Source organism: Alternaria incomplexa, assembly GCF_024043165.1.
Source record: "Alternaria incomplexa strain BMP 0042 chromosome Unknown scaffold_18, whole genome shotgun sequence".
Taxonomy (NCBI): domain Eukaryota; kingdom Fungi; phylum Ascomycota; class Dothideomycetes; order Pleosporales; family Pleosporaceae; genus Alternaria; species Alternaria incomplexa.
The window spans coordinates 284,428-304,316 of NW_026249867.1; the positions used below are offsets into that span (position 1 = coordinate 284,428).

General features: G+C 54.1%; 6 protein-coding genes across 6 annotated transcripts; 4 read left to right on the forward strand and 2 right to left on the reverse strand.

The window, feature by feature from the left end:
• Nucleotides 1-15: 15 nt before the first annotated feature.
• Nucleotides 16-2,900, forward strand: J4E90_009953 (uncharacterized protein; the record flags this gene model as incomplete). Its single annotated transcript, XM_051439470.1, has 4 exons — nt 16-112; nt 164-1,645; nt 1,696-2,738; nt 2,787-2,900. The coding sequence occupies 4 exons, from the start codon at nt 16-18 to the stop codon at nt 2,898-2,900; spliced, it is 2,736 nt and encodes a 911-aa protein (XP_051286687.1).
• A 1,311-nt stretch (nt 2,901-4,211) lies between these two features.
• J4E90_009954 (uncharacterized protein) lies at nt 4,212-5,828 on the forward strand (the record flags this gene model as incomplete). The annotated part of the gene is made up of 2 exons (XM_051439471.1): nt 4,212-4,321; nt 4,373-5,828. 2 exons carry the CDS (start codon nt 4,212-4,214, stop codon nt 5,826-5,828), a joined length of 1,566 nt encoding a protein of 521 aa, XP_051286688.1.
• A 2,066-nt stretch (nt 5,829-7,894) lies between these two features.
• J4E90_009955 (uncharacterized protein) lies at nt 7,895-9,656 on the reverse strand (the record flags this gene model as incomplete). The annotated part of the gene is made up of 3 exons (XM_051439472.1): nt 7,895-8,749; nt 8,799-8,913; nt 8,962-9,656. The coding sequence occupies 3 exons, from the start codon at nt 9,654-9,656 to the stop codon at nt 7,895-7,897; spliced, it is 1,665 nt and encodes a 554-aa protein (XP_051286689.1).
• A 1,653-nt stretch (nt 9,657-11,309) lies between these two features.
• On the reverse strand, nt 11,310-13,003 carry J4E90_009956 (uncharacterized protein; the record flags this gene model as incomplete). Its single annotated transcript, XM_051439473.1, has 4 exons — nt 11,310-11,619; nt 11,674-12,296; nt 12,361-12,458; nt 12,523-13,003. The coding sequence occupies 4 exons, from the start codon at nt 13,001-13,003 to the stop codon at nt 11,310-11,312; spliced, it is 1,512 nt and encodes a 503-aa protein (XP_051286690.1).
• Nucleotides 13,004-14,692: 1,689 nt separating this feature from the next.
• GNPDA1 (Glucosamine-6-phosphate isomerase 1) lies at nt 14,693-15,579 on the forward strand (the record flags this gene model as incomplete). Its single annotated transcript, XM_051439474.1, has 3 exons — nt 14,693-15,013; nt 15,060-15,233; nt 15,283-15,579. The coding sequence occupies 3 exons, from the start codon at nt 14,693-14,695 to the stop codon at nt 15,577-15,579; spliced, it is 792 nt and encodes a 263-aa protein (XP_051286691.1).
• A 722-nt stretch (nt 15,580-16,301) lies between these two features.
• J4E90_009958 (uncharacterized protein) lies at nt 16,302-19,808 on the forward strand (the record flags this gene model as incomplete). Its single annotated transcript, XM_051439475.1, has 5 exons — nt 16,302-16,318; nt 16,372-17,055; nt 17,107-18,259; nt 19,129-19,396; nt 19,486-19,808. The coding sequence occupies 5 exons, from the start codon at nt 16,302-16,304 to the stop codon at nt 19,806-19,808; spliced, it is 2,445 nt and encodes an 814-aa protein (XP_051286692.1).
• Nucleotides 19,809-19,889: the final 81 nt, after the last annotated feature.

Here is a 19,889-nt window from a genome sequence, read left to right on the forward strand (position 1 = left end):
GGCCAACTGTTCATGATGGGCTTCGATGGCACCTCGGTCACTCCTCACATTCGTACCCTGATCGAGGAACATCATGTTGGCTCCATACTACTTACTGCCAAGAATTGCAAATGTTGGTAATCCACCTTTTTCGGTCTGTCACTGTCAGGCTGACCTGTCATAGCTGCCGAAGATACTACTGCGCTTATCTACGAGCTCCAGAAGATTGCCCACGATGCTGGACACCCTGTTCCGCTTGCCATCGGCATCGACCAGGAGAATGGCGGCGTCAACAGTCTGTTTGATGACATCTACATCCGCCAGTATCCTAGTAACATGGGAATGGCAGCAACCGGCTCCACGGACCTAGCCTTTGAAGTCGCTAAGTCGACCGCACAGGAGATTGCTGCATGTGGCATCAACTGGATCTTCGGGCCATGTCTGGACGTACTCACGAATGCGCGCAATCAGCCCCTTGGAGTACGGACGGCTGGCGATGATCCTCAGGAGGTGTCCGCCTTTGGATGCGCTTTTATGGCAGGCTACAAGGACGCTGGCGTGGTGACTTTGGGGAAGCACTTTCCTTCGTACGGCAATCTGGAGTTTCTGGGCTCAACACTTGACGTGCCGATCATCACGGAATCGCTAGAACAACTAAGTCTAAGCGCTTTGGTTCCGTTCAAGAAGGCCATCGAAAGAGGTCTTGATTCCATGATGGTTGGTGGTTGCGCCATGTCCTCAGCGGGGCTCAACGCGATGCACGCGTGTCTGTCGGAACAAGTTGTCGACGACCTTCTTCGGAAAGACCTCAAATTCGACGGTGTAGTGGTTTCCGAGTGTCTAGAAATGGATGCTCTCAGTCACAACATCGGTGTAGGCGGCGGCACGGTCATGGCAGTTAACGCCGGCTGCGACGTAGTCCTCCTATGCCGGTCGTTCTCACTCCAACAAGAAGGGCTGAAGGGCCTCAAGACTGGCATAGAAAGCGAAATGGTCTCGAAGGAACGTATCTTCAACTCACTCAGACGTGTGCTGGCGATGAAGAAGAAGTGCACATCCTGGGAAAAAGCATTGAACCCGCCAGGTATCAACTATCTGGAAAAGCTACAGCCTTCGCACACCGCACTGTCAACGAAAGCGTACAACAGCTCCATCACAGTCGTACGCGACAAGAATAGGCTTCTGCCACTGACGAACATACTCGAAAGCGAGGAGGAGCTTCTCCTACTGACACCATTAGTGAAGCCTTTGGCGGCATCCGCTGCATCACGAGCTATATCCGACGCTGCCAATGGGGCAGCGGGTCACTCGCCCGAGCCAGCTGCTTGGGACCGGAGTTCTTCAGTCATGAGCGGAGAAAGAGTCTTCAAAGAACTGGGTCGTTCTCTTGCTAGACAGCGCAACGGACGACTGCTTCACACATCGTACACTGCGAACGGTGTTCGTCCAGTCCACGAAAATCTCATCAATCGGGCGAGTGCTATTATCGTCCTTACGGCTGACGCAAACCGCAACCTGTATCAGCACGGATTCACAAAGCATGTCTCAATGATATGCAACATGCAGTACACAACTGGTGGAGAGAGGCGTGAGAAACCACTCATTGTGGTCGCAGTTTCCTCACCGTACGACTTCGCAATGGACAACACCATTGGGACCTACATATGTAAGTCATGTCCGTGTCCAAACGAAGGTCAAAGAAGCTAATTTCATCAGGCACTTATGACTTCACGGAGACTGCACTCAACTCCCTGGTCAGGGTACTTTATGGCGAACTATCCCCCTCCGGAACACTACCAGGAACCATCAGCAAGAGCCAAAAGCTTCACCCATCAAAACAACATTGGCTCGTGGAAATATTCAACGAAGAGCGAGACAGTAATGCTCTGGACACATTGGTCACAGCTGTCGCGGAGGAAACGGCACCAAACCAACGGTCGGAGATGTCGAGTGCAACTTCGAGCTCATTCATCCTGCATCATCCAGAAGTGGAGGAGTCACACTTTGTTGTTAGAAACAGCAGCACACAAGCTCTGTACGGCTTCTGCTCAACGTACTTCTTCAAGGCTACGGGCACTGGTGTAATTGGAGCTTTGTTCGTCGACCCAGCAAGGAGAAAGCTCTCCATCGGTCATTCCTTACACAACCGGGCTATTCGCACGCTACTCCAGAAAGAAGGTATCAAGAGATTCCAGCTTGGATCACGCCTGCCAAGTATGTATCTTGGAATCCCAACCGGACACGGAAACGAGCGGAAACGGCTCCGATCATGGTTTGCACAGCTAGGCTGGGGTGCTGCACTCTCCCGGCCTGTCTGCAACATGGTAGCACGTAATCTGCAGACGTGGAATCCGCCGACTGGCATGGCGAAGAGTCTAGCGAGCGCAGGCGCACAGTTTGATCTTGTGTACGGGTGGGACTATGCGGGACCGATACTCGACCACATCAAGACGAGCAACCGCCAGGGTCTAGCAGAGGTGTACAAACTTGCGCTCACTGACCCGACGGCTTGTGGCATCATCCGAGCCAAGCGACCAGAAGACGGTGCGTTGGTGGGAACTGTTGTACTCTACAACAATCACTCACGACTTGCCGAATACATACCTCCGCTGAAGGACCTCAACGAGGCGGCTGGAGGCATTTCTTCGCCCGTCATATCGCCTGGTGTGGGAGAGTACTCGACACTACTGCAGGGGCTGATCCTACTCGGCATGCGACAGATCAAGCAGCTTGGGTGCAATGCATGCTTGCTCGACTATGTAAGTAGCCGCCTAATGCTGGTCACGACAAGATACTAACGCAAGTAGATGGACGGTGACGGCAACTTCGACGGCTTCTCGGCAATGGGCTTCGATGTCATGCACAACTTCGAGGAAGTCAGCTGTGATGCTGCGACCTGGACCATGATCCCGCCTGCTTGATTGCTCGGTACCTCTGCCAGATACTCATGTTCCTGGCTACTTCGGTTAATAATGTTTTGGTCGGTGTTTGGGGGTTATTTTGGGTGCGTGTGCTAGTTGCTTTTTGCTCTCCGGGACTGACTGGCATCCCATTGGTTACTTGTATCGCTCGTACCATGATCTGATGTCATACCATGCAAGCACCCTTCAGGTCGTGGGCCGTATGTACTCGGATCGGATGGTTTTCTCAAAGGGTCCGTCGGCGTTTCCGTGTACCTCGTGCTTGTCCTGCATGCATACCGCAGGATCATAATCCCAACCATTACACCCAAAGATCAGCGGTCTCTCACGCTGCAGCCCGTGGTTCTTGATTTTTGCAGCATCAGCTCTGCCGTCTGATTCAGTCTCACGGTCACTGAAGGGCTCGAAGGAGCTGCCCTTCCGACGCGCTCACTCGGCTGATCCCGCCCTGTCGCAAGGCGATCCGCGAGCTTTGGCCTGGTAGAGCTGCTGCGCCTCTCCGCTATCGAATCAATAGGCATGGCAGGTTTCGATAGACAAGCGTAGAATGCAGACACAGATGTCCTCCCGTATAGGCGACGTCGGATTAGAGGTGCCTGAGGCTTTCAGGGTTATTTTTACAGCTGGAGAGCGGGTCCATAGCTAGAGTAGGAGACGCCACTGGGGGATGGCGTAGGATGATCACCGTTCGGCTTGACCCTTCGAGAAGCCCTACCGAAGGCGTCAGCGTGCCAGCGCTGTGTGTCTCGTAGATCATAGCAAAGATATACAAAGTGTGCCTGGGAATCTTTTGCATCGTGGCCTGGGGTAGTCAAGCTTATCCTTCCCGTCAAAATCCCCTACCGAGCCCCACAGCAGACGGGACCCTTTGTGCAGCGCGCCTATCCGACCGTGGCCAGAAGCGCATGTGATGCAGATGCACTGTCGCACAACCTCAGCAAGACAGCTACGAAGGCCATCGCTTGGTCTTGTTCCCGCGAGCCACCGCTCCAAGCCCTGCTGTGCGGTCTAGTCCGGTGTCGCTCCTTGCTGTACAGTGCCAGCGCGCACGCAGTCTCGTCCCCCATCTTCTCCGCTCGCTCGCCTTGCCGCATCTCTCCACCTCTCCAACCCCAGAGCCCCAAGCGTTCCCGATTCACCACCACCACCCGCCGACTGCCACTCCCACGTGCCTGCCACTGCACCCTCGGTCGCGCCTTCCTCGTCGCCGCGCCATAGCTCTTGTTGCGCGTATGCGCCGATTCGGAAGCGACCTCTTCCTCGACCCGGGCCAGGCTGCACCAAGCCATGGAGCACTTCAACACCAACACCATGTCGTACATACCGCTCCAGACCGTCACCGGCCCCGACCAGCAGATGGCCATGCCGCTTCCGCTGCAGTATGACCAGCGCTCCAACTTCGACGCCGAGACCTTCATTGGGTAGGTGCAGTGCGCGACACCTGCCTGACAGCTACTGACATGTTTGCGCAGAAGCGAGGACGCCTACTCGACATACCACCTCCAGCAGATGCCCCCGCAGCTCAAGCGCTACCCCAGCACATACGAAGACCCCTTCTCCGACGTCCAGAGCGGCTACGAGCAGTCGATACACCCACACGATCAGAATGGCGTGCCGGAGAGTCCCAGCATCGAGAGCAACAACAAGCTCCTCAGCTTCTCGCTACCCGTCGTACCGTACACCATCCTCACATATGCTATGCAAAGGGTGTCAATATCAATGTCGGCACAGCTGCACGGCATGTTCTTTCTGGCCGAATCACCCTGGGCAACCGCAGCTGATGTGCAGGCGCCGTCGGAATTGACTTGCTACCGGAGGAACCTCTTCCAGATCACCGGCACCATCACAATTCCCCGGAGTCTGCAGTTCCTCATGACCGACCAAGGCGACCAAATACCGATTCTTGGCCAAGAACTTACCATTTCCGCAACCGAATCACTCGAGGGCAATCCCGTAAAGATAATCTCGGTCCCGTGGAAGACGCCGGCCACGGGTAGTACATCGACCGAAGACAAAACTGAGAAGGAGCCACCGACATATCCACTCGATCTGTCGACCGGACAGGACATGGACTCGGAGTATGTTAGTTTCCCTATCAGTTGGAAGCGACTGCAGTTCCGGATAGCGACTGCAAACAATGGGAGGAGGAAGGAGCTACAACAGCACTTTGTTGTGCGATTGAAGGTGATAGCAACTCTCGCTAGTGGTGTCAAAGTACCAATATGCGAAGTACACTCTGGTGCAATTATCGTGCGAGGAAGAAGCCCGCGCAACTTCCAGGCCCGCAAGGACCTGCCCATCAGTGGCGGTTCAACAGCACGCAAAGTGCACACTCCACAGCAACCCAGCAGAACGCCAACTGGCGACACGAACCAGCACACCCCGAAGCAAACACCCAACCCACCTGCGACCTCGTCCAAGCCCATGGACTTACTACAGATGCCATTCGAGTTCACTGCAAACGAAATGCCGCCCTCACCCGACTTTGACTGGAAGATACCAGCGGGTGCCATGACAGCAATACCACCCGATCCACCTTCATCTCAACTCCAACACGCCACACCATACGCCCAATCGACACCCGAGATCTCACGAAGCGTGCCCCCGCATCGCGCATCTATAGCCCCTGTCACCCTTTCCCTCACGGATGACGAGCCCCAAAAAGCACCGTCACCTAACGACCATCAAAGAAAACGCGCTACACCAATGCGGCCCCCATCCTTTTCAATCGGCATCATCAACAGCCCTGATGAGAGTGCTGATCTCCTCTATGAATACTTCCCGCTTGGTCTGGATGACTGGATGCCGCCTGTTGATGCTGTTTATCGTCCGCATGTTGTTCACCATATCACGCCCTTTCCGCAGGACTCCAAGGCAGATGCGGGGAAGAGTAGGTCGAAGAGGTACTTTTCGGACGCTTGGGGTTGAGACTTGTTGTTGTGGGTTCTTTTTCTTTGTTATGATACCCTTTGCGTTGATTCGTTTGGATCATTTTGTAATACTTTTATGAGGAAAAGAATGGCAGTTGGTGTAAAGAGTTATTTCCAGGTACGGAAGAGTCTTGGGTTGGGAGCTTGGGGACATTGAATAAGAGAAGGCAGGTATCAAGCTGGGCGTACACCTGCGCTATGGACTGGGCGTTCACCTTACCATCATGGCACTCCGTGATTGATATTTGAATTGTGCTGTGCCGTCATGACAAGGTGAACGCACAGTCCGTGGCACGACATCTTTCGGCCTACCGTCACATCTCTTGGACCTTGTACGACGGCGATATTTACCCCTTCTCGGCACGTTATTACTATACCATTCTGTTCTCATGTCACATCACTCCCAACTGTATCCATATCCACGTATCCATCACACATCTCCTGATATTCACTCGGCCTTTCATCTCTCGCGACACTTTCCCACTGGCGCAACGTCACCTCGTATATGTCGTCTCCCTGTCACGGCGGCGTCCCTGTCGCTTACTCACCATGAGTAGACACGATACACAACATCCACACCGCAGGAATGTAACAATAGCAACCCCATCAGCACCTCGTCAGCGATCGGCGAGGTAGTAGACTACAACCTTCCCTATCGAAGAAACATGACATCTACATGGCATATGTCACATCGCATCGCACCCACAACCCCAGATCTACCGACCTCGCCGACGTAGTCGCAGTTACAGACATGCATCTAAACCACGCACTGCAACGCCACCGTTACCGTTACCGTTACCGTTACCATCCACCCAACCCTACTGCAACTTACCACTCTACGCGCATCCACCCCTCATCGTTGCCGACGTCGTCTTGCGTCGTGCCGCACCGTGATATCTCCGGGCTTAGTTTTCGACCGAGTTCGGGGTTGATCGTTGACATTGACAGTGACGTTGACGTTGGCGTTGATGTTGGGGTAAGGATTGGAGTAGGATTGGGGTGAGGGGTGTGGAGGAGTGGAGGAGTGTAACAGTAGCATTACATTGCATATGCCAATCCCCATTACCACCACTACCACCATTACCATCGTTATCAGCGGAAGAAATGCGTCTTCCGACCGGCCGAACATGTACCGTGAGAAATGCCGAAGATACAATCCCGAGACTTCCGTGAGAGGCGGGATGTTGTGTGATAGATAGATGGGTTTATCACGATGTAGCATTCGGGATACAAGACTGAATTGATAAAGACTGAATTGATAGCGCATGCCACCATATACTCCCTTGCCCTCAAAAAGGGTAATGACTAGCAACCTCGGGAAGTGGGTCCAGCATCCTTCTGAACTATTGCGCAATTTCACAGTTTGCAGATTTCGCAGCAACGGTACCCACCACGTGGCTTATCGTATCTCATTACCCTGGCATCCTACTATGGACCCCTACATCCACATCCTCCTATCTACGTTACGTTCTAGAATCCTATTCGGTTTTCTTTGGTTGGCGGAGACTCGGTACCGAGTTGGGTTTGGTCTGGTTTGGTTTGCCCCGTTTTGCTTGACAGGGGTTGGGGACGCGGTATTGGAAGGTGGGTAGGAGGGGCGGCGGTGCGTCGTGGGTAAGGTAGGAGTGGGCTTGCGTTTGGTGGAAAGATAGGGGTGGAGGTGGATTACGTACGATTATCGTATTTGGGTGTTCTAGAAGAACGGGTGCCGGTTTGTGGCTTTGGATGGATTTGGTGATTGAGTCCGTACTTGCTGGTGTGCTCTCCCGCCTGTTTCTCGAAGGAGTTTGCATCACGTGCTGAGCATGAAGAAGGAGGGAATGTGGATTAGAACATGTTTCATTAGGTCGTGCGCATGCCGGAAAGCGTGCGATGCCATGTATCCTCAGAAAACGCCAAAAGGGAACCGTGTAATGAAGCTCCCCATATGCTCTTCGTAAATGTCTCCATGCTAGGCTGTAAAGTGTTTCTAAATTGAGAGAAGAGAAGGAAAGAACATCTTGAGAATGTATGTACAATGATGTTGCTCGAAGGGTATGAAGTGCAAAGGCTACAGCTTGCTGTTCACTGTCCCTCAAGACAGCAGACAGAAACAGCCGCGCCGTAGATAGCCGACTCAACCGCAATCTCCAAAGAAACGGAATTTGGCTCCGCTCCTGATGCAGCAGTCAGCTCGTGGAGATGCGACTGGCACAGCTCTCTGAAACAGGGATACTTTTCGATGACAGAGCCGTTGCAACCAATGCTCATCCGACCAGCGGATGCAGGAGTCAAACCCTCTGACTCCGTTCTAAGTGCCCATAATGCGTGGATACCGGTGGCGAGAAAGGCGGCTGCGCGATGCGAAACGAGTTGCGAGACTTGGCGGACGAATTGGATATCGTTGTAGGTGGGTGGCTTGCTGAGAGGGTGTTTGGACTGAAAGAGGGCTGTGGCGCTGGTCAAATGTTTTGAGTCATCCATCTCCATGGCGGCGATGGTGCCGGTGTCGAGGGTGTAGGTCTCAGCTAGTTGATCGGGGATTTCTCCGCTGAACAGGCCGGCTTTTTGAACGGCTTCTACTAGGATCAATCGAACGATCTCTCCGATATATCGACCACTGATCATGTGCTCGAAAGGTTGGAAGTCGGGTCGCATGTGCGCTTCGTTTAGCTGTTCGTCCCATCTTGTTGTGGGGAAGACACCTTTGCCGAACATGCTACACTCGGTGTTGACGAGTACGTGCGTAGCTTCATCTAGCCAATGCTGAGGATAGCCCCTGTACTTGGTAGTCGCAAGTGATGAGACGGGCAGGTGTACGGATATGTTAAACCCTGTCCCGAGGATTACAGCAAAACGCGTCGAAGGGTCTTCGTAGGCACGTGACAGTAAGGTCGCTGATGAGTCGTTGATGATAGAGTCCATGTGTACGGGCAGGCCCTTGAAGGCGTCAGTGATTGCAGATTCTGGGTGAATAACCAAGTCTTACCCTCTTTCTGCATGGTGCCATGATCAACTCGCTCAAATCTTGACCAAGAACACCCTCTGTCGCAAGGAACCCTTTTCCCATGGCTAGTAGATTTGCGCTTCGACTGGATGTTTGCCTGGAAACAGTCAGTCAATGCAATACCGCACACGTGGTGGTAACATACTCAACAGGAAATGACCACGCCAGACCCATAGGAAAGCTCCTCGTGTCGGTTGAGTTTCGCAGAAGAGGATCTGCAAGCGCATCCTGAATCTTCTCGGCCATCCACTCAAAGAAGTCGTTGCCTCTTCTTTGCCTGACCTTCTCGTCGATCTTGTAGCTCTTCATGACCACGATGCGCATGTTCTTGGCGTCTGGTTGTCTACCATTCAGCTCCACCAGTGCGATACGGAACGTTGAGCCGCCGACATCGAGAGCCAGATATGTCCCCTTTTCAAATCCAGAAGGCAGCTTGTGGTTGTATGAGGGCAACATGCAGATATCGCTCGACTGCAACTTGGGGGCGAACTGCGCTTGCAGCCTCGTAGACATGTCTAACATCTTGGCAGTTGCGAGTGGTGCCTCTAACAGGCGTTGAATCTCGCGAAGTAGGTCGTCCATTGTGCGGTCGTAAGTCCTGAGTCCATCCCGTACACGTCTTCTTGAAGTTGTTGACGGGAGCACAGAGTGCAGCAGCGATGGTAGCATGGTGATTCTGTCGAGAGCTGCGAGAAGCCCTTCCCAGAAATCAAGCATGAATTGTTTGTACCAGCAACGATTGTTGTTTTCGATTGACGCTTGATGCAAGTCACGAGAGTTGTTTGACTCTGGAACGAGGGTGACGCGGCCGCTCTTGCGCTTGAGTCGAAGAGGTGGCATGGAGGGGCACGGGGAGTCCGGCAGACGGTGACGATGGTATGACTTGCGAACGAATGTTGTTTGTAGACGCTCTATTAAATCGCAAATGTCCAGCGAGAGTGTTCAAAGTCTGAAAATGTCGTAGTGAACGGAGACTAGACGCGGGCCGGGAGCATTAGTGAACCGATGTCGCAAAAGGCTCTTAAGCATAGTTGTATGGCTTGTCAGAACATCAAAGAGGTTGTATCCACTAGCGAACGTAGTTAGGTATTGCTCCGGGGACTGGTATGCGAGGCCTGCTGCTGGGGCACGGCAGGCAAGCACGTATGGGCGATCGCGGGGGCCAAAGAGGAAATGGAAACAGGGAAGGAAGCCGGAAGGGCCTGATGTATTGGCGGTGGGCGGCAGTCAACAGCGTGTCGCTGGCGCCAGGCACGCTGGATGGATATGCGGAAACATGGCGTTGCTGGCATGTCGAGGGTTGGTGGGGTCTCGTAGAAGTTTGACGAGCGGCCATTGCTACGGTACGGTTACATCTGCTGGGCGGCGACGTCCACTAGCGCATTGGGACGCGAATCCTGCCGTAAGCGTTTACGATGGGACTTCGGTGGACGACTTAGCCGCGGTATGATTCAACCATATTGCAGGCTTTATGCGCCGGTGGCGATCATCGCAGAGCTTCACGTGGGCTCCAAACGGAGCAGCCAGTAAGACCAGACGGCGTCTGATGCATGACGAGCGGAGAGCACGTGCCTTCCGCTGTCTAGTGCCAAGGCTCGATCAGATCTGACTCGCAACTTCGCGGCCGTTGAGTCTCTGAATACTTTCAACCCCAATGGAGAGTTCAACATTAAAGATAGTCTATGTAGCGCTTACTCAGCGCACTTAGGCTTCCTGTATGATAGCTGCTCGAGCATCACGGGAATAGATGACACCACATACCTAGCGCACTTGCTGCACGACTCCGTTGTAACCGTCACTTACCTCGTGGCTCTCCTCGGCATGTCGATCCCGCGAGGGTGGATTCGAGAACTCGTGAGGCCCCGTTGAAACATCGTATCCGGAGAGGCGTGGGTCGCGGTCTAGCAGGTCTATTATCAGGCGTCCTGGGCAGTGGCAACCTCGGTCCGGCTCGGTGACAGATGCATCGTAAAGCTTGGTAGTCTGGAAGGGGCTATCAGCTGTCGGTAGAGTTAGTCCCGTGATAGCTTTGATACGATGGGGCATGTGTAGGGCAAAATATTGTCTCGGAAGAGGATTGGGTTCTTTGCGGCGCGTACGTGTCAGGTCGTGTTGGGGCGTAGGTTGCTGACCTTGTCCTGCGCATTTCACTGGTCCTCCAAATTCTTCGGTAACAGACGCTCGGTACTTTGTTGGTTTTCGTTGGATGTCAGCGAGATGAAACGGCTGTTGTGTACCACGCCGTCCACGCCGTGACTGTGCCACATCCACACTGCATACCCTTGCACCAACAATCAACTTTGAGCATGTGAATAATGAAAGTAGATGTTCATTCGTTAGGAACATCGGGAATTGCTGTTCGTAGCACTATCACGAAACGACCCTATTCCCGCCATGCAACTCGAGCCCAGGTATCATAAACTAACAAGTACCGCTGAAGAACACCGTCATTACCCATGAAGTCCCAATCATGAAAACCGTGCAAAGACCTGACTAGACCTTCTCGGCGTCACCAGGCGTTGAGTGAACAACCGCCTTGGGGGCGACTTCCGCCACTGTCTCGTCGGTGAAAGCAATGTCCTTCTCAATGGCAACGGTATCCTCAACCTTCCAGAGAATGACAGGTAGAGCAACAACCAAACTGCCTGCGAGCAGTCCCCAGTTGCTAGCAAACATGGTCATGAAGGGAATCTTGGTATCGTCCAAACGCCATGTGATTGCACCTCCAGCGGACTGGATGCCCTTGTAGAAACCAGCGAAGTTGGCGAGCTTGCGGCTGTTGTTGGTCAGAGCACCCATGAACCTGGCGTTTGTTAGCATTACGACCTAGACATGTTGGAGCTTGATTGGAACTTACCAGTAGACTGATGTTTGCCAGGCGGCATCGGAAAATCCGTAGAACATGTAGAGGACGAAGGGGCCGGCGTAACCTGCGTCAGACCAGTCCTTCTTCTCGTTTGTCTCGTCCTCTGCCCAGGCGCGGTCGTAGGTCTTCTGGAACATGTATCCAAAGCCCCAGATAATCATGATAGTGGCGAAAAGCACACCCCACGCAGCCTTAGCACGGGTGGTACGGCGGACACCCTTAATGTCGAGCGCGTAGCCAAAGACGTAGGCACCAACAATCTGCATGATGTAGTAGACGACGCCGTTGAGCGCGCGGGTGCGGACGTTGAAGTATGCAGCATTGATCTCGGTGAAGTGATAGGTGTAGAACCAGTTGGATGCCAGGAACATGGGGAAAAGAAGGATGATGTACGGGTCGGTGAAGAAGGTTTGGTAGAGACCAACGATTTCTGACTTCCACGACGGGTGCTTCATGACGATGACCTTGGAGCCATCATCGCGGATGACGTCCTTTGCGTCGACGAGGGTCCATGAGAGAGCAGCACCGAGGATCGTGAGGACAAGGAAGCCGACGTAGGTGCCGTCGTTAACTGTGCCGGCAGTCTTGGTGTTGATGTTCTGACCCAGCGGAATCTGGTAGAGTTAGCGTCAAGTTCACGACTAGACTTCTCAGGGTCTCAGAGTAAAGTAAACATACCAAACTGCCGATAACAGCGCCAAGGTTGAAGATCATCCAGAACCACGAAATGTAGCGACCCTTGGAATCCTCTGGCGGGTACGACATCATGATGGCACCTAAAGATGAGTGTACGAAGTCAGTATTTGTCTCACATACAGTTCGTACATGGATATTACTAACCCTGCGCACACCATAGCAGACCAGCGCATACACCGAGAAGTGCACCGGCAAAGGTAGTGAAGCCCAGATTCTGCGTGTGGTTGTAGCACAGGTAAGAGGCAACGTAGATGGAGTATCCGACGCCTCCAAACGACAGAGCAGTGCGAATGCCAAGCTTGTTGGTAAATGTGCCGGCAAAGAAGCCGACAACAGCAAAGGTCGAGTACAAAGCCGTGTTGGCCCGGTTGTTGGCAGTCGGGTCAAGTTGACCGCCACCACCCATGCCGTTCAGAGCATTGAACATGCCCGGGCACATGAAGCAGACGAAGGAGACAATGACCAGCTGAACGGGTGGTGACGCGAACCATGGCAGCTTGAAACCGAGAATGGTGAAGCGTCTGTATTTCCACGAGGCAGGGAGCTCATTTGAGTTGGTGTCAGTCAATGAGTGCTCTGGAGAGTTGACGGCGTGCGGAGGCTGTTTTTCCTCGGTGGTCGCCATGTTGATGCCCGTGAGTGTGGGTGTTATGCCGGCGATTAGCGCGCGATTCGGAGTTGAGCCTTGCGACAGACGGAGATGTGCACGTCGTCGTTGATGCAGAAGGTGAGAGCAGACAGGCTACAATAAAGATACTAGATGCTCGCGCTCAGACCACACGACGGTAGCAGCAGACTATAATTAAACGAGGGTTTGGATACGAAGGTGAAGGCGAGGGGCAGTCAGTTTTAAGCAGACCGTCAGCTAGGGTCCTCACACGGTCCATTCACGACCAAATCTCCCCAGCCAACCTGCATCGGGGTAGCGAGGCGGACACAGCACGCGACACAGCCTGGCCTCCACAAAGAGATAAACGACTGCAAGCCCACACAAAGGTGACAGCCGTCGGCCAAGGAATCGCTGGCGCAGGCTGACACTGCACAAAGGGCAACAAGCATCCGTGTTCCGCAGCGCCAGCCGTATGTACAACGCCGTCAGCAGCCTTGAGCGCCGGCTACAGGTGCCCGGACTCTGGCCGTCAGTGGTTCTCGGGACAGCCATCGAAGGTCAAAGCGGGGCGTTGCAGGCCTGCTTATCGACGATGCATGGATCTGCATGCGCCTGCGACCACATTGTTGGTTGAGCCCCCGGTCCTGGGCTGAGTGGGCTGCGCGAGCTAGAAGACGCCCACTAGAGCCACAAGTGCAACGCTCTCCGCCCGCCACCACCCGAGTCAGAAATGTAACATTGTCCTTTTGCGACTCCATCAGCACGCCGGCCTTATCAGTGACGCCTGCTATCGTGATGTTCGTTGCTGGCTGCCCGTGACGGCTAGTTTGCGGCCCACGCCCGGCTCAGTTCCCACTGCTATCACACGCGACGGTGATGACCACGCCCCGCCATGCTCCTGTAACATTGCACATGGCAGTGAACGGGGGTCCACGGCCCAAGGTGGTGCAGATAGGCGCGTTGTACCACTACGTTCACTCTCAACCGTCCATTGCATGACGCACCGCGACCATGCGGACCGATACAGAGAGCGCTGCAGAGAACGTGTTCAGATGCGGAAAGTTGGGCCGTTGTCATTTCGATGAAGAGACGTTGGATGATGATCGAGCTCACGATCCTACCTTGCCCCAGAATGACGTGAAGCTGTTCAAGTCCTCATAGAAATCGCCCTCATCCCGCTGCAGGAATGACCTTGGACCCCTCACTCCGCACACAGTCCTTGCAAGTGGCACAAACAATACATACATCATGTATGAGCATGCACACCTTTGTTTTCTGACACCCGGCTTACCGCTTATAGGCGGCTAATCATTCGAGACGATCCGAGGGCTGCGTCCCAATACATCGCCGACTATGTCATTGGTGCATTCCTCGCTCCTTCGTTGTGTCTTAATATCGACTAACGCCGCAGCATAGAGCGCATCAACACCTTTGCCCCAACACCAGAAAGACCCTTTGTCTTAGGTCTGCCTACTGGGAGCAGCCCTGTCCTGATCTACGAGCATCTTGTACAGCGCCACAAAGCGGGTCAAGTCTCCTTCCGCAATGTGGTCACGTTTAATATGGTACGAACTACCGCCCTGCATATGGCGCCGCACCCTTGCGTCCAATGTCTCACAGCAGCGTGATATAGAGTGATGCTGACCCAATCAGGACGAGTATGTCGGCATCCCGCGTGATCACCCCGAGAGCTACCACAGCTTTATGTATAAGCACTTCTTCTCCCATGTCGACGTGAAACCCGAGAACATCAATATCCTCAACGGGAACGCACCTGACCTGGAAGTCGAATGCCATGACTACGAAGAGAAGATCCAACGTGCTGGTGGCATCGAGCTGTTCCTCGGCGGCATCGGGCCAGATGGACACATTGCCTTCAACGAGCCTGGTTCCAGCCTCAAGTCTCGGACCCGCGTGAAGACTCTTGCATACGATACCATTCTGGCCAACTCAAGGTTCTTCGGAAACAACCTCGATCAGGTGCCGAAGATGGCATTGACCGTGGGCGTGCAGACTGTTCTTGATGTAAGTCACACCAACATGTCCATCAACAGAGTCTAACGTTCCTCAGGCGCGCGAAGTCGTGATCATCATCACAGGCGCACACAAGGCCCTAGCTCTTCAGCGGTGCATCGAAGGCGGCGTGAACCACATGTGGACGCTGTCCAGTCTCCAGATGCACCCGCACCCGATGATTGTCGTCGACGAAGACGCCACCCTAGAGCTGCAAGTCAAGACCGTCAAGGTACGCCCATCGACACCCTTCTCTTCTAGTCGTCAACTAACACCCTCAGTACTTCAAGAGCATCGAGCGCGTAGGCTCCGAACTAGGCATGCGCCAGAAGCTCCCCAGAAAGCGCGACTCGCTTGTCGACGAGGGGACCCTGCTAGCCCCTGACCAGCCAAACGGTATCAGATTGACTGTGCCGCAAGTTGATCTCTCCCGTTCAGCAAGTCCCGTGCTGGAGCCAATGAGCGCCCGTCTCTCCGACGACGAGGCAAGCGCTTTGCAATTGCGTTCCATGGAATCGGATTTGGACGATGTCGCTGATCAGCCCTCGGTCCGAATGAGCGCTCGCGTCGCTAGCTAGCACCTCTACCACTGTTTCGAACCCGACAGGCTGTGGAAATTGGATGGACGCCGTTTTTTGTGCCTTTGTTTGCTTTTAGGGGAGACCGCTAGACTGGTTCTTGGGTCGGAGACGAGTTTCCTGTTCGAGATGGTGTTGCTGCGAGTGCATTGTGGCACGGTCATCGGAAGCGTCCAGCAGCCAGGTCTGGTTGCAGCCGCTCAATAGTCTGGCTATAGTTGTTTGTTATTATAGGAGAATTGCTGCGACGTCATGGAGGAATCTGCGAGCGATGGCAGATTCACTGTTGTGCGGAGTTGCTCGTGGCGGAAGGCACCATCGTTAGCATGAGTGCTGGGCATCGGATAAGGGAATGGCGTGTCAAATACACTGAAATACCAATCTAGTCTTCAAGTCCAATTGCATTAGCTTGATTCTTAGAAGGCGTTTATGTGTTCGTGTTATCGGATGAGTAGATTTACTCAGGTTTACCGAGTGGTAGACGTCGGAGCATGTCACGTACAAACATGGCATTTCGTAGCTGGCTCGTCTCTGTGTGTTCAAGAGAAGGAAACATGTGACAGGAAGCGGAGAGTGTGTGCAACTGGTGATGGATTGATGGCAGGCCTAGAACGTCATTGGCGGCGGGTGGGGGCGCGTCATCCCGGTTCAGATCTCCAGATCCCCTCGTACCAAAATAATCCCGCCGCATCCTCCATGTGAAAGCCCACGCGCCGGTAGCCATGTCTTTCGTGGTTGAGTAAGTTGGAGTGTTCCAATCGATACAGCCCGGTATAGCTAATACGGTGTCAGCCAAGTGCGTCGAATTGACAGCCAGCTCGACCGGCTGCAGCTGTCGGCGACACGACAAGGCAGCTTCTCCATCACCGCCGAGGAAGCCCACGACCCCACCAAGACGACACGAATCGCGCACCTGCAGTACCTCATCAAGTCCCTCTCCACGACCGCGTCATCCAAACACAGCCTTGTGTCCATCGCACGCATATCCGAGACGCTGCAGCGTGCCAACATCGCCAGCAGCTACGAGGATGCGAGCTACGAACATGAACTGGAATGGCTGCTAGTCAGCAAGGCCACGACACAGGTCTACGGACAGGTCCTGAATACGATATTGGAACAGACTATACCATTGGAAGACGACCTGTGGTACTGGGATGACATCCTCTCCACCTACCGATTCGCTGGGCTATACTCGATACAAACATCGCCGGTTCGGGTGTGGAAATGGTCGCAGGAGATATATCGCGATGTGCGGTCGAGGGGCGGACAATTGGCTGATGGGTGGAGCCAGTTTTACGGCCTTGTCAAGGATGCGGTGCAAGAGCGCAGCATTGCCAACATCCAGCGAAGGGTCGTGAGCCCGTTGGCGCTGGTCAGGAACGAAGGCAGGAGGAAGCGCGCAGCGTTGAGGAAGATACGGCTCATCAATGCGAATGCGCTCGGTGTGCTTCTAGGCGAAGGGCTGGGTAATGAGAGGTTTGCTATCAAACATCCGCGAAGACCGTGAGCGACTGCTGACCATCCCAGTGTACACGACGATGGCACCCAATCTCCCCCACTGCTCGGCGCACAAAGCGGACATAGATGGAAGAGCGTCATGGCTAAGAACATCGCCCTGATGGACGCAGTCATCCAAAGTGTGAACGCTGCAGAGATATCCGTTAATAAGTTTGACGATTCTGTTGCTGGCATTACTCAAGACGATCAACTCTACTCGCTGCACGAACCCACTGGAGAACGAACGGCAACCACACTCAAGCCAGCGGACGTAGCAGAGCGACTTCAGTACCTGCTCCAGGAAGCATTGCCCACCTACACCGCAGACTTCAACGCTGTCGTCAAGGAGAACGGACGTCCATCTCTCCTTATCCGCTATTGGCTACCGGCCACCATGCTCCTCGTATCCTCGACCACTATCCTGCGTATATTTGTCAACCGAAAAGAAGAGATTCTGGCCTGGGTACGCGAACTAGGACAGACTGTAATCGACTTCTGGACAAATTGGGTCGTGGAGCCCGCAATGAGGATCATTGGTACCATCCGCCACAATGAAGATAGCGAGGTTTCCATCATGAGCAAACGAAGCTTGGAGTCTGACCGCGCAAGCCTTGAGCGCATGGTCATTGACTTTGCGGTGAAGAACCCTGAAGGCCCCGCCTTGAACGAGACTCAAATTGCCGATATCAGGGCGAAGGTCCGCGAAGGCGATCTGACCACGGTCTTGAGATCTTACGAAAAGGACATCCAAAGTCCGGTCAAGGGTGCGATAGTTGGTAACCTAGCTAGCGCACTGCTCATTCAGGTGCAGAAGACCAAGGTCGATGTGGAAGTCGCGATGAGCGGTATTGACAGCATTCTCAAGAGCCAGGAGTTGCTCTTTGGCTTCATCGGTCTGACGCCTGGTGTTCTCGTCAGTATCGGCGTCTACCGATACCTCCGAGGCGTCTTCAGCAGCCGTAAAGGCGTCCAGATGTGGGCGAGGCAGGGCCGCATGCTGCTCATCCTGCGCAACATCGATCGCATCCTTACCAGCGCAACACCCACAGAAGACGGCGAAATTTCCTACAAGGATCACGGTCTCCTCCTCTGCGAAGTGCATCTCCTGCGACAGGCTGCGAGTGGCATACTACCCCGACGCATCTTCCACGACTTCCTGGTAGAGATAGATGAGCTTGTTGACGTGAGAAGTGGGCTGCAGCGACAGCAAAAAGTAGTTGAGCGCATTAGGTGGGCGTACTCGAAATGGTTTACTTGAGGGCATCTTTGCAACTGGGATGATCCAGTCACAGCGCATTTATGATCAGCGTACATACCCACTTCAATACAAACATACGAAGAAGCTTGTAATTTTAGAACCGTGTTCTCAATAGGTGCAGGCGGAACATGACAGATCAGATGTCTACTATCCAAGACTAGCTCAACAAGTATCGTGTGGGTATGTACCGAGGCGCAAAACAAAACCTGGAAATGAGGCTCTTCAACGCCAGCACATGACCGTGTCTCGTGTGCTGGGTCGTGATGCCGGTAGTGACAGCCGAGTCAAGGCAGATGCGCAGTTGCCACCAAGCCAGCCGCCTCTCGTCACTCGCAGACGACAGCTGCAGTGACGGAGGTGGTGAAGCCCGTGCGGACTATTGGCGCTAACGTCCAACGTTGGCCAGCACCTGTGAACTCGCTCCCACGCCGTTTACTTCGCTGCCTGCTGTTAGCCACACAGCAACATTCACCCCAAGCCCGCCTGTTCTCACGCATACTCTCTATCATCAGGCTCGAGTCTAACACCGCCATTCTTCCGCAACCACGCAACCACCGCCAGCTCCACCGCACACCCCAAACCGGCGGGCGCCAACTCCGCAACCACCTCCGCTCGATAACGCATCCCACGACTCTATATCAAGATGGCTGGCTCCAGGAATTATGACTTTCTCGTAAGCTTCGCCCTATGCCTCTTTCTGACATGCGCCTGCCCAGCTTCCGCATACATGCTGGACCCTGAACGCCCCTCCACCGCCTATACACAGACCCACACTAACAACCTCCCCCGCGTAGATCAAACTACTCCTCATAGGCGACTCGGGCGTAGGCAAATCGTGCTGCCTGCTGCGCTTCAGCGAAGACTCGTTCACGCCCTCGTTCATCACCACCATCGGCATCGACTTCAAGATCCGCACCATCGAGCTCGACGGCAAGCGCGTGAAGCTGCAGATATGGGATACCGCTGGCCAAGAGCGCTTCCGGACCATTACCACGGCGTACTACAGAGGTGCCATGGGTATCCTGCTAGTTTACGACGTCACGGATGAAAGGAGCTTCAACAGTACGTCCCGCCGCCCACCCACACACCTTCTATCATCCCAGCTTAACAGGCCGGAATGTCTCAACAAAGAAAACACTAACACCACCCAGACATCCGCACATGGTTCTCCAACGTCGAGCAACACGCCACCGAAGGCGTCAACAAGATCCTCATCGGCAACAAGTGCGACTGGGAAGAGAAGCGCGCCGTCTCCACAGAACAGGGCCAGGCCCTCGCCGACGAACTCGGCATCCCCTTCCTCGAGGTCTCGGCCAAGAGCAACATCAACGTCGACCAGGCGTTTTACAGTCTCGCCGGCGACATCAAGAAGCGCCTTATCGACACCGCCAGGACGGATCAGACGGCTGCCCCCAAGGTCGATGTTAGCGGGCAAGGTGACGGAAACGCGGGTATGGGCGGAAAGTGCTGCTAGAAAGGAGGAGTAGTTGGAGAAGGGAAGGAGTAAGAGGAGATGGACATTTTGGACTGAGATTGTCAGGCACACAGGGGCAGT